At 41.2% G+C, this 12,928-nt stretch overlaps 1 protein-coding gene across 1 annotated transcript; it reads left to right on the top strand.

Annotated features, from left to right (window-relative positions):
- The first annotated feature begins 780 nt into the window (after positions 1-780).
- Positions 781-12,358, top strand: tamalin (trafficking regulator and scaffold protein tamalin). The gene is made up of 8 exons (XM_023415546.2): positions 781-1,148; positions 3,605-3,657; positions 4,933-4,987; positions 7,107-7,209; positions 8,626-8,719; positions 10,228-10,294; positions 11,133-11,199; positions 11,494-12,358. The coding sequence occupies exons 1-8, from the start codon at positions 951-953 to the stop codon at positions 12,006-12,008; spliced, it is 1,152 nt and encodes a 383-aa protein (XP_023271314.1). The 5' UTR covers positions 781-950; the 3' UTR covers positions 12,009-12,358.
- Positions 12,359-12,928: the final 570 nt, after the last annotated feature.

Genomic DNA, 12,928 nt, shown 5'->3' with positions numbered 1-12,928 from the left:
ACTTTAAACTTTTAAGTTAATGGTTGGTCTGCCAGCCACAGATACTGCAATCAAAAGCTGTTTCGACAAATCATGACAACTGCCTTGATCACATATGTTTGGAAACTTTGCCAACAGCTGCTGCTCAGAGTTATCTACACAACTGTTTCCATATGAAGTAAGCCATCAATTTTAAAGTGCTATGTCCCATGTGTGCCACAGGACAGCTCAGTTTCAGTGAGGTTACATCAGGACATGTTTGAAGACTTAAAAAATACTCAGCTTTTTATGATAATTTATCTAATAAGACTGTTGAACAAAAAAAGTTCAATAATAACTCATCTAACTTCTTCTCACTCATTGAAAAAAACAGAATCTATGAAAGTGCTAATGTTTTTCATTTCCAAAGTTTAAATGCTCGACACAAGCTGTCTCTTACTTCACTAAAGGTCCATTTCAGTGTGCATGTCCAGGATGTTTCAAATTTCTACATCACACTAGTAAAAGTTGAGCAGATGAACTAGTCTAGTGTCAAACTCGGCACACACATCATTCTGCGCATTGAAAGTGAAACTTCCAAGTGGAGCTACAAAAAGCAAAGACTAGTTTTTGAGTGGAGGGGGACTCCCTTTGATTCAACTGGTAATTTCTGAAATAAAACCACTACTGTATTGCTGCATCTACGACAACCAAAATGCCCGAGGTGCACCTGAAGGCAGCAGGGAGGATGCACGTCAGCGTCACTATTGGCACTCATCTGTGTCCTTCACAACGAAGTCCCCGCCTCCGGTTTATTCACAAGAAACACTAAAGTGAAATTGGAGGTGGCTCCACGTTGAGGCTCACAGCTCGGTCAGCATCCTGCCCCGCTGGTTTCACTCTCCGGAGGACAACCAGACAGTTTGTTATTGTTTTTTTTTTTCTTTTAATTTTATTTTCAACAACTCTTTAGTCGCGCATGTGAAGTCAACATGACTTTCAGGAGGCTTAAGAAAGTGAACTCCAGCGGGCCAGAGACTGGACCCGCATCTCAAGACAACGACGTTTATTTCCCTTCGTCAAAGTCAGACAGCTGCAGGACCATGGACTTACCGACCAACTCCTCGGAGGTTTACAACTACAAGACTCTGGCTTACTCTGGTGGGACGCTGCCCCGGAACTTCAAAAAGGTAAAAAGTCAATTTTAACACTTTTTAACACATCAGTTCATGAATTGAATTTATCTGTAGGAGGCAACAGTTCGATGTAGTTCTTACCTGTGTCCTCATTCATCGGGTTCTGCAGACTGAAGCTAACAATATTTCGTGTTAAATCACTTTAGTAGTTATATTATGTTTCACTTTCTAGGTCCTACAGGTTCATACTGGGCACTTTGACCTGTTTTAATGTCGTTTATCAACTTCAGAGGCAGAATAATTTCATTGACTTGTTTGCCAATCAAATCATGTCCAGTCCCATCTCAAGCACTTCTGGTTCTGGACTGTGCATACTTGCCCTAAATGCTATCCAGGGACCAGCTCAGCAAGAGTAAACAAATAAAGCACTTTTATGGTTATTACACGCTTTAAAAGGAGGAGAGAGTTAGTAAGAATGTCCAGAGAGCCCATGAACTGTTCATCGAGCAAGGATCTTCCTAGATTAAGTTCTTTGTGGTTTCTTTTTGGGATGTAGTCCGATCAGATGTGTGGTCTTTTCAGTGAATTAATCTGAAAATGTTTGGGAAGCTGTTGAAAACTGTTCGAAGTTTATCAACAGAGGGCATCTCACTGAGAGCCCAACAGTGGTAGCCCATAATGGGGCAAGTGTGGACCACCCAGACGCTGATTCTGATTTACGCTGTGTCAGATACACCAGGGTCCAGTCCTTCATATGTGGAGTTATTCAGATTAATGTGATGATGATTTGACTTGGGCAACAGATCCTTAAGGCCAAACATGAACCCATTTCCAGACACACATGGCTCCTTTCCTCAGAAGGATGATGAAATATGTTGTTAGAATTGATTTCAGACGAGAACGTGTATGTAACAGAGGAAATGTGACAAGCTTTTGGTGTAAAACTGATCACATTTTAATGTCACAGTTTATTGTGAAATTAAATACACGACATGAGGTATAAGCAACAAGAGAGAGACTCAATCAAATTTCTATGACTTTAAAAGATCAATGTCCAAAGACCAACATTCATACGGTCGTCACTTAAACTTTATGAGAGGAAATTTCTCATATGAATTTTAAAATTTATGAAATGTACTTCTGTCATAAGTGGAGATTTGGAGTTTGTTAATAAATCATAGGTAAGTTATTTAAATCAATTAACTACTGAGCTCACTTTGCTGACAAATGGCCAAATAGAACAATTGTTCAAATGTTTTTATTTCAAAATAAGAGCGCACTATATACATTAAGATAATCAAATCAATCTTTTTGTCTAAATGATGATTCTAAAACAGTAAGAACATGTTAGCCTGGATTAGTTAAGCAATAAGTGAAGAACAGTTTCCGGGACTGACAGCCTCCTTCCTGATGGTCAAGAGTGACACCAGACACCAGTCGATGTTGTGTAATACTTTCCTAAATGTTTGAATGTCTAGTGGATATATCAACACATTGTCCTTGTTAGTGTGTTTCTCAAAAACAAGCTTATTTGAAATATGTGGCTTTATTTCCTTTAGTGTTTCTGGCAGAAGTGGACGTCCCAGTTGGAAACTATAGTTTAAAACACACATGTGTAGTACTGTAAAGAGAGGCACAGTTATCCACAAACCCACGTACTACAAGTGTTCAGTAGCTGAAAGTGAGGCGCTACAACAGTGCATTGTGCACACGCAGGGATGGAGATCCTGCTCGAGCCACCCCCGTCGGTCTCCACGGTTATTTGGGAATAAATGCACTCATTGAGACAGGCACGGGACAATTCTGTAAGTGTAGGGACATAAAGAAAGCAACATTTTACTACCCAGAGAGGCTGCAGCACAAAGCAGCCTTTCATAGGAGCAGCATTTGAAAATGATTGAGTTGGAACAGAGGTGGATTGATTGTAAGTGATTTAGTGGAGCCTTCTGGACAGATACCTTCCTTATTTATACAGTTAGGTAGGGCAGGGTCCTGACCTGCTGTTGACTGGGGTTTTCACTCAATGCACTTATTGTGGCTGAAGTCTTTGCCACTGTCAGGTCAAACCGCAGTTGTTGAAAATATTGAGACCTCGCAGGGGGAATGAATAAAATATGTCTTATTTGTTTCTTCAATGCGCTAGAAACCGTTCTAAATGATTTTAAATAAGAAATAGGTCAACAGTTTGAGTGCCTGAAGGGAACTGATTTCGTTTGGAATTGAAGTTAAAATTAAGTGATGTAGTGATCTCTACATGTAAACAAAGAGCAGCCAGACATGTATTTCTGGTTTCAGTGCCAATGTTTCTATACCAGCACCCCAGTAGCTAAAAAATATAAACACATGGCACGGCACACGTGTGCAGCTTCAAGACTCGATGGACTGGCCTCACTGTTGTGTACAGTAGGTGTGTCCAGGAAATGCTGGGGTTTACCCTTCTGAGTAATCGTGTATCAACCTCACACAGGTGCCTGACACGCTCCACGTCTTGTTTCGTTTTCTCCTTGCAGGGTGGTGGGCTGCAGAAGTGGAAACCCCTAACACAGTCACCAGAACCACAAAGGTACAATCTTCCCCATCAGTCACTGACATTTGTCCTTGAACTTCATCCTCCTTTTTTTTTTTTTTTTTATTTACACTAAAGTGATTACAAGTGAGCAGCTTCCTCTCAGAGTGAAAGGCCCCCATTCAAACAGTGTCCTTTAATGATGCCAGACATTGTTATGTACGATATTCTTGAGGTTTGTCATGAATATTGATGTATGTTGCTGCCTCTACATGAGAGATCTTGTGCCGAGGTCTCAGTCGGACAGACCCTTGTACTGTACAATGTCTGTGACGTCCAGATGCTGCTGGACACAGAAGAGGTCCTGTGCTGCTCGCAGAAATATCTTGTTATGCAATTTAGATAAGGACCTGCACGGAAGAGAGGAATCCAGAGTTGGATACAAACATCTTGTTTACTATCTCAAATATTGGTCTTGCATTTTGGATTTTATGGACAACAATGCTGCCTTTATAAATGATCCTTGGAGTCTTTAAATGACATTAACAGAAGTTCTGATGGATAGACTGTAAAATTACATATTTTTTAGCTTTATTTCTGTTATGACAGAAGTAAAATGTCTATAAAACATCAGAAAACTGTGAAAAAGGCCCGTCATGATGTGGTAGAGCTCTTTAGATGTGTTGTTGTGTCCAACCAGCGCCCTCAAAATTCAAGTTATTATAATGTGAGACAGAGAAAAGCAGCAAATTCTCACATTTGACAAGCTACAAGCATCACATTTTTACCAATTTTGCTTGAAAAATGAATTAAACGATGAATCGATTTAGACCTGCAATAATTACTCAGAAAGTGAGTCCAGCCTCTCAGATTTAAATACTTGCTTTTCTTCTACGTTGTTAAACTAAATATTTAAAGTTTTCAGTCTGTTGGTCGGACAAAACAAGGCATTTGAAGACACTTTGAACCTTGCGGTTGACATTTGCCGCTATTTGCTGACATTTTATAGACTAAATGAATCAGGAACATAAATAATCGGCAGATTGATAGATAAAGAAAAAAAATGTTGCAGCCCTTGATAAATTATCAAAATACTTTTCTGTTGATTGACCATTTGATTAATCAACTAATTGTTGTAGCATCTGAAAGTTTTTCTTATGGAAAACCTCCACAGAGTTTAATCACATGGCTCACATTAATTTTACTGGAAGACTCTGACACTAAGAGGAAATATGTGGATATAAAACACGTTGTATCTGCAGGATTGCAGGATTTACAGAAACAGGTTGAATCAACTGAAATTAAAAAAAATATATATCCTTTTTTTCTCAGGAAAGTGGTGGTTCTGGAGAAAAAAGAAGAAGAGGCGTTCGGCTTCGAGATCCAGGTAAAAGACTAACAGCGGGATGTTGGGGGGGGGGGTTCTGGGCTGCCATTTAACAGGATTTCCCTGATCGGCCACACCTCTGTCAACAGATCAAACTTGAGTGACTGAAGGATGAACATATTGTCCTGTAAATCTCTTAATCCAAGCATTTGCCTACGCCGGCGGGGTGAAAGGTCACGCATCAGTCAAATAACTCGGTGATGTTAGTCCCATGACTCGAGAGAGGAGGAGATTTTTGTTTTTTCTCCCAGCGTCTGTATTTTAAGCTGTGTGGTTTACTCACACGCTTCCCATGTAATACCTGCTTTACACTCGTCCCGCTCAGCAGGCAGAGGATTCACACATTTGACCTCAGTATCTCTCTGATCTCTTTCGTCCTGCTCATGTCTCCCTGAAGCGTTGCCTCACAAAGTCGTCTCTGTCATACGGGCCTCATTCTTCAAATAGTTTTCAAGGCAGTGATTAAATGTTTGCAATAATGAGGATATTTAATGCTTCGGTGGTCAGTTAAAGTTTATGGAAGTGAAATACTGGAGAAGAAATATTGTTCTATTTATGGTTTCATTGGAGGTTTCCGCCCTTCCTGTCTGCCTGTGGCCAGAAGGAAGTGAGATCATGAGGGCCGGTTTGATGGTCAACAGAAAAAAGACTTTTGAGAAGAAGAGTTTTGAGTCTGTTAGGTTAAAACTGACGTTGAGCTGGGGAGCCGGCATGTAAATGTGATATTTGCCTTTCAATGATATTTGCATGGTTTTTATGTTTATCTTTCAGGCTGCTGAGCAGGAAGCTCACTTTGAACCAGCAGCAGCTTCAGACACAGGCAGATCTGAATCATTGCAAATTTCCATAAGACAAATTCATCCAAGTTGGATTCACGTTTTAATAGAAGCGCTTGACTGTTACAGATGGAAAGCCTGATAAATTTTACAAGACACTTGTCGTTTTGTCTGTCTCTCGACCTGTTTGCTGAGTGTCAGACTCCTTCAGCAGCAGCATGTTGCCTGACTGATAATGGTGTGACAAGGGGAAGTCTGTCTGTACCTTTTGCACAGAGGCTGCGGTGACTGAAACAGGGAAGATCATGCAAATACATGTGGAAGTAACAAACACTGTTTCTAAGACAACAAAATATTGAAGCCTTCCAGTGGTGGAGGAAGTACACAGATCACTGACATCAGTAGAAAGTAGCAAGTATTAACAGTATGAAAATAACAAAGGTCCTTCATTCAAAGTGTTAGTCAGTGTTAAAGCACCTAAGGATACTTAATGTCCCTTTATAATAGAGCTGGTTGCTCAATAGAAAGTGAATCATGAACTAGTTTGATAATTGATTAGTTATAATTTTTGGCTGAAATGCCAACTGTTCTCTAGTTTCAGCTGAGCATTTGCTGCTTTTGTCTGTTTTATATCATTTTAAACAGAATATCCTTGTGTTTTGGATGGTTGGTCACACAAAACAAAACATTTTAAGAATATTCACTACATAAAAGTTTAATAAACCAAATTATTAATCGATTGATTAAGAAATTGATCAACTTTAATGGAGTCAAGAGTACTTCCCTCTGAAATGCAGAGCAGTACAAGTATAATGAAGCATAAAACAAACATACTCAGGTAAAGTACAAACACTTGAATATTGTGTTTAAGTACAAAACACTACTCTCTCACTACATTACTTTCCACCACTGGAGCGTTCAAAGGCACAGATGCATTTCTGAAAGACTACAAATAGCTACAACAGTTTTCAGCATTTATTAAGGTGAACTGCTGGTTCTCCATGAGGTGTGTGAGAGCAGCAGCTTTGTAATTGTGGCTGATTTCAGTTTTGTGTTTTGTGTCTACCAGCGTTTTGTGTTTGATCAGACAAGAGAAAGGTACTTTGCATGCTTGTGCCACGTCACGGCATGTTCGGTGATATGATCTGGTTTCCTGCACCGTCTGTCATGGCTTCCTCAGCGTGTCAATCAGTGGTTTATCAGTGTTGCATTATTTCACAACTGCTGACAATCGCAATTTTGTAAGACAAATTCCTACACGTCAAGAATACAAAAGGAAAGGAAGTATTTGTTAAGCATTTTCATTTTCTTTAGCTCAGTGTTTCATCTGCTGTTTCTTTCAGACTTACGGCCTCCACCATCAGGACCAAAACTCGGTGGAGATGTGTACATTTGTTTGCAAGGTGCACGGCGACAGCCCGGCTCAGGAGGCAGGACTTAAAGTTGGTGAGTTTCTGTTTGTATTTCTCCTTTTTTTTTTAAATTTGTATCCAAGCCTGAAATAACCTGGAAAATACTTGAAATAGACCTGAGGGGAAGTGAGCGTGACAGGAGCTTTTGGTTCAGCTTGTCCTTTTTTTGTGTTTCCCAGCTGACACTTGTGTACCGTACGTCAGCAAAAATCACCCATGAGTTTCAGCCGCCTGTTTAGGGAAGTGTGTGCCTACTCATTTCTCAGTCAACAAACAACTTAGTGAACGGCTATTTCAGCCAACGCATGCTTGCCAGCTCCTCTCACCAGTGTGCAAGATAGAGTGAAGCAAAGACAACCTCTCAAAAACCCGTTTGAAAGGGTGTGTTATTTTTATTTGGCAAACATGTCTCGCTTCCTTTTTTTTGTCTCTGTTTAAACAGTCCTGAGAGATAGAAGCAGCATGTACACTTATGTCTTTACCAGAGAATAGAAGATGAGGAAAATATTTTTGACAGTGAGATAACGAGAAGCAGCTCTCTCTGCACTGCAGCGGTCTACAGCTTGGGTCCTATAAATTGTCTCTGGTTTTCAAACTCGTGACCGCTCAGTCACAAGCCGGCCGCTTTGAACTTCATGTCTCAGTCAGTGTGTCAGAAAAGATGTCTTTGCCTCCCTCCTTCCTTCATCCAGCCTGCGTATGTCACTTCAGTTTCACTTCCTACATTCCTCGCGTGCTTGCTCTGGCTCTATTGTTCCCCGTGTCTTGCTGTGAACACAATGACCTCATCGTTTGAGGCAGATCAGGCGTCGTTTTTGAAAGAGGACAATGGGCTTTGTGCCGAAACCTCACAAAGGCCACTGTCACACGCATGAGAGCCCACACCACAACTAATAACTAACACTTCACACTGTCACACCGTTCTGCATCTGTGGAAGTGGTAAACAAACAACTACTGCATGGTAACAGCAACGATTAGTCGATCGAAAGAAAATGAACGTGTGCATCTCTCTGTGGACTGAGCTCTTTGATACTTTCACAGTATTAATATAGAACCTAGACCGGCTTTATAATCAAGAAACGGAAATCTCATTTTATACAATATGGGACCTATAAGCAATTAATTGATGAAATAATTGGTAATAAAGATAATCGTTAGTTTCACCCCTGCTGTATGGCTTTAACGTGTTGAAAAAAAACTATTCACATGAGGTGACTGCAGTTCAGTGATGAGCCGTATGCCACGACTGCACACGCATGGCCTTCCACATTTGTGTTGCACATGTGTCAAGGTTTCATTTAGAATCAAACAAGCTTCAGTTTGCTGCAGTTTGTCGTAATTGAAGCCACAAGAGGATTGAAGTGGATCCTGACCAGACGGCTGCTGGTTAACACACATGTTGTGTTTCTGTGTGTGTGTGTGTGTGTGTGTGTGTGTGTGTGTGTGCAGGGGACACCATCGCAAGTGTGAACGAGGCACCCGTGGAGGGATTTCGTCACAAAGAGATCGTTCAGCTCATCAGGGCCTGCGGTAACACAATCAGGTACACACTCTCCCAGAAAACAACAGCAACATGTTTTGAAATGTAACATTTTTATGTTTTCTGCTAGTGCTGAAAAAATTAGTTGATTTGGCAGAAAATTGATGGCAGTTTTAATAGTTGATTAATTGTTCAGCTCAGTGGTTCTCAGACTTCGGGGGGGTCATAGCAAGATTCAGATTAATGTGGGAACACAGAGCAACTCAGAGTGTTCTGGTGCTTATAAAGCTACAAGTACCCATGTTAGAAAACTGTATTCAGAGGGAGACATGACATGTAAATTACAGTGGAGACATATTAAAATGTGTTTTCTTCTCCAGTTCATTGTCAGTGTTCACAAAAGTCTTTTGTTCCTTAAATCTCTGGAAGTTTGGGCAAAGTCGTAACTCCTGAGTAACACGAGGCAAAGATTTACAAGTTTCCCCAATATTGTTAATGGTCAATAAAAGTTAAATTAGTAGACATGGTGAGGAGAGCATGACAGGAAAGGTTTTTCACTGGTTTAGTGTAAAAGCTTAAAAGCTTTTGGTGGTTCCATCTTCTGAAATGGAAAAGGATTCGCTGCTTTTCTTTAAATTGACATCACTGTCATTTGCAGAGCTGCAACGATTAGTCAGTGAACATAAAAACAATTGTTGACTATTTTGGGTTATGTCTTTTTTGAACCAAAATTACAAACATTTTCTTGGCTTCAGCATTTAAGTGATGAGAATCTGCAGTTTCTGAGTATATCATATCAACCAAATCTTTGGGTTTTAGATTATAGTTTGGACAGAAGACAAATTTGCAGGAATCACCTCAGGCTTGATGAAATTGTGACAAGTATTTTTAACTATTTTTATAGACCAAGCGATTAATTTATTAGTCTAAAAAATAATCAGCAGATTAATCAATAATGACAACTATCGTTAACTGGTCGGACAAAGCACCTTCAGCTTTTCTCACAACTTTGTAACATTTCATTAAAAGAGAAAAAATTATCATCATCATCAATTGTCTTTTTTTTTTACGATCGGATATCTGTCAGTTTGCTGAGTGGATGTTTAATGTGAACCACACTCTCTTCCTCACCCCCCTTCCCTGCCTGTAAAAGATTAAAAGGACAGTTAGCGCGGTCCCCGGTCTCTGAACTTTGAGAGCTGCTGCAAAAGAAGTGAGATGGACCGCATCAAGAGCTGCAGTGTCGGCAATGACTTTATAGACTGACATATTCAAATTATAGTTACAACTCGAGTCCATATAAAGTGTTAGAGTGAAAACGAGCTCTACAAGCCGGCAGCCCCCTACTCATGTGATTCAAAAGATTTGCAGCACTGAAGTGTCTGAGTGGAAATTGTATATGCCCCCCTCCCACTATTAAACTGTTTCACCACACCCATTCCCACCACTGTCTTATGAAAAGAGCCTTTTATATGGTGGAGTTGTCTTCTTTTTTTTTTGTGTGTGTAGTTTTTATAAGTGCTTCCTGTTACACTTATTAACTCTGTTGCCTTCTGGTTTTTCACTTACAGGCTGGAGACGGTTTACAGTGACTCGATCCGGAAAGCGGAGCTGGAGGCCCGACTGCAGTATCTGAAGGTGGGTTTCTCTCTTTGAGTGTTTGAGTGTTGCTGCAGCCATTTTTTAACTGTTTGTGAGCAGTGGGTAGGACTGGTTTTGTGTCCGGCAGCCACACACACAAACACACACACACACACACACACACACACAGGCACACATTATGTTAACATGCTAGATATAGACGCCACCTCCCCTCCTCCCTCCACACCTGTCTGCCCAGCAGCCACCACCACCTGTTGCATCAGCAGTTTCCCGGGCAGGCTCAATGATCGCTGCAGACATTCTTCCCTCATGGCTGTTAAAAAAGCTGCCAGTGAAGTGGCTCAAGTGAGCGAGCTTTTCCCCCAAGATTACAGCAGCTGTCCCTACTGTAATCCACTGCAACACAGCCGCTCTCTGAGATACTAATCCAACATTTTAAAGATTAACCTGCTGCTGCATTGGACACGCATGGGATGAAAATGTTGCTAGATGTTGATTCCTCACTAAATACGTTATAGTTGTGGACTATGAACACTGACTGAAAAAGGACTACCTCCGTCACCACTGATTCATTCATATTCATGTTAGTCTGAGTGTCAGCTTGTGGTATCTGGGAGTACCCTCTCATTTGTTATCTTCCTCTTAGTCGGAACCTATAACTCCTGTTATTTGTCAATGTTTCACACATACCGTCATGATCTTTGAGGATATTCCCCTTTGGTGCAATAAAGTAATTTGGAATTTTTTTAATGAATATGGCTTATCTTTATAGCATTGTTTTTCATTTTGACTAAGTTGTTTTGTCTACTCTACGCTGTACAGTTGTGGTTTTCTTGTCATAATCACTTAACAAATGTCATTCCTTCTTTTTTAGCAAACTCTTCATGAGAAGTGGGATGAATATCGGTCGTTGATGGTGCAAGAACAGAGGCTTGTTCATGGTAGGTTATCTTGTATATCAGTTCAATTCAGTTTTACTTTCCCCAGAACAATCCACTCCATGTCAACCCTTCTTTTGTCCGTAGATGTATGAAACACAAAAAAAACCAAGGTTTAAAACATACGTTTGTTTTTTTACTTTTGCAGGAGGCAGTTAGCATTCACAACATTATACAGTCATAAAATACATATTCTGAAACCAATAAATGCCCCTTTCTCAGCAACAGTTATAACAGTTTCCTGTCTGTGTGTTCAGTGATAACCCACTGTCCTGACTCTGCCCTTCTTCTCTGCAGGTATAGTAATGAGTGATGCTGCAGTGTACGAGTCCCTGGAGTCGGCAGGTGTGTACGGCAGCCTTGGCGCCCCCAGCCCCGCCGCTCAGAGAGCCTTGCGTGGCACCGGTAGCACCAGCAGCAGCGCCAGCTTTCTCAGCACAGCCACCGAGGACGACCCTCTCTACCAGACCTGCCTGTACCAAGCAGACGGCAGCGTGGACTCAGACTGCGGCAGTGCAGACAAAAAGAAAGACCAGCAGCAGCAGCAGCAGCAGCAGCAGCCGCCGCACAGGCAACAACGTCTCCGACCGGCCAGCGAGCTCTTCACAACGGCCAAGACGCATCTGACCCGCAGCGCCAGCACGCGCAGCTACATGAGGGGGTCGTCGTCGTCGTCTTCTGCCTCTGGCGAGAAGCAGGGAGGATTCAACTCGCTGCAGAGGAAGCCCAAACCGAAGAGCTTCCGCAGGCGCCTCCTCAAATTCATCCCGGGTCTGAATCGTCCGTTGGAGGAGGAGGAGAGCAAACTGTGAGCTGTTCACCTAAACAGATCCAAAGACTTAAAGCATCAGTGACTGTCAAACTAAACTGCCAAAGAAAACAGAGCAAGCAGTCCGGAAGAGTGAAGAAATCGAGACCAAAGTGTAAAAGCTCTACAGTTGCACCTCTCCTTCTTTGAATAGGTAGACCAATGAACATTTGGCTACATTCAGTAGCCTTCAGTGTTTCACAGCTGTACATAACTTTGTTTTCATTTGTTTTCCTCTTTAAGTTATTTATTTATTTTAACGTGTTTGGTTTATGTACAGAATGAAGCATTTTTCAGTTTTTACTGCATGCAAGACTTTTATTTTGACAGCTGAATAAATGACCATGATCATGACTGTGTTTGTGCAAAGCAACATTTTGTAAGTTTGATATCTGCTTTAGATCATTCAAATTGATCCAGTTCTTATTTTTCTGCCTAAGTCACGGTCTCTAAAAATAAAACACGGAGCAATTATTTTGTGCAGAACTTGCAAGAAAAGCTGTTTTGTTCAACAAGCCACAACCGTCAGTGGGAATTATTGCTCCCAAACTTAAATTAGCACTCAGACCTTGATTGTACACACAAATCTGTTTGTAATTTCCCTCCAGTGGCTATATGACCTTTTCCACGTGGTGCTGTTAAATTTAGTAAGCCTTCAACTTTTCCTCCTATTTAAGAACGTTATCACCCAAGTTTTGGAGGTTACCGTGCGGTTTCAGATGCTTTGAGGGTTTTTGAAGTGTGAAGTCTCCAGAATGGAGGCTGTTGTATCGGCTCTGACACACTTTATTGTTGGGAGAATAGTGAGGAATGTGCGGAGAAAGGCATGACCCAAAATTCCAAACACAACCGCTTTCTTTCAGCTCCTGCACACCACTGCTGATTCCTCCTCTTCCACGCTCCCATATTCCCATGGCGGCTTCA

Source organism: Seriola lalandi, unplaced genomic scaffold, assembly GCF_002814215.2.
Source record: "Seriola lalandi dorsalis isolate HSWRI2012SDOR001 ecotype SW California unplaced genomic scaffold, Sedor1 jcf7180002054554, whole genome shotgun sequence".
NCBI classification, from domain to species: Eukaryota; Metazoa; Chordata; class Actinopteri; order Carangiformes; family Carangidae; genus Seriola; species Seriola lalandi.
This window is presented reverse-complemented; position numbering and strand designations above follow the sequence as displayed.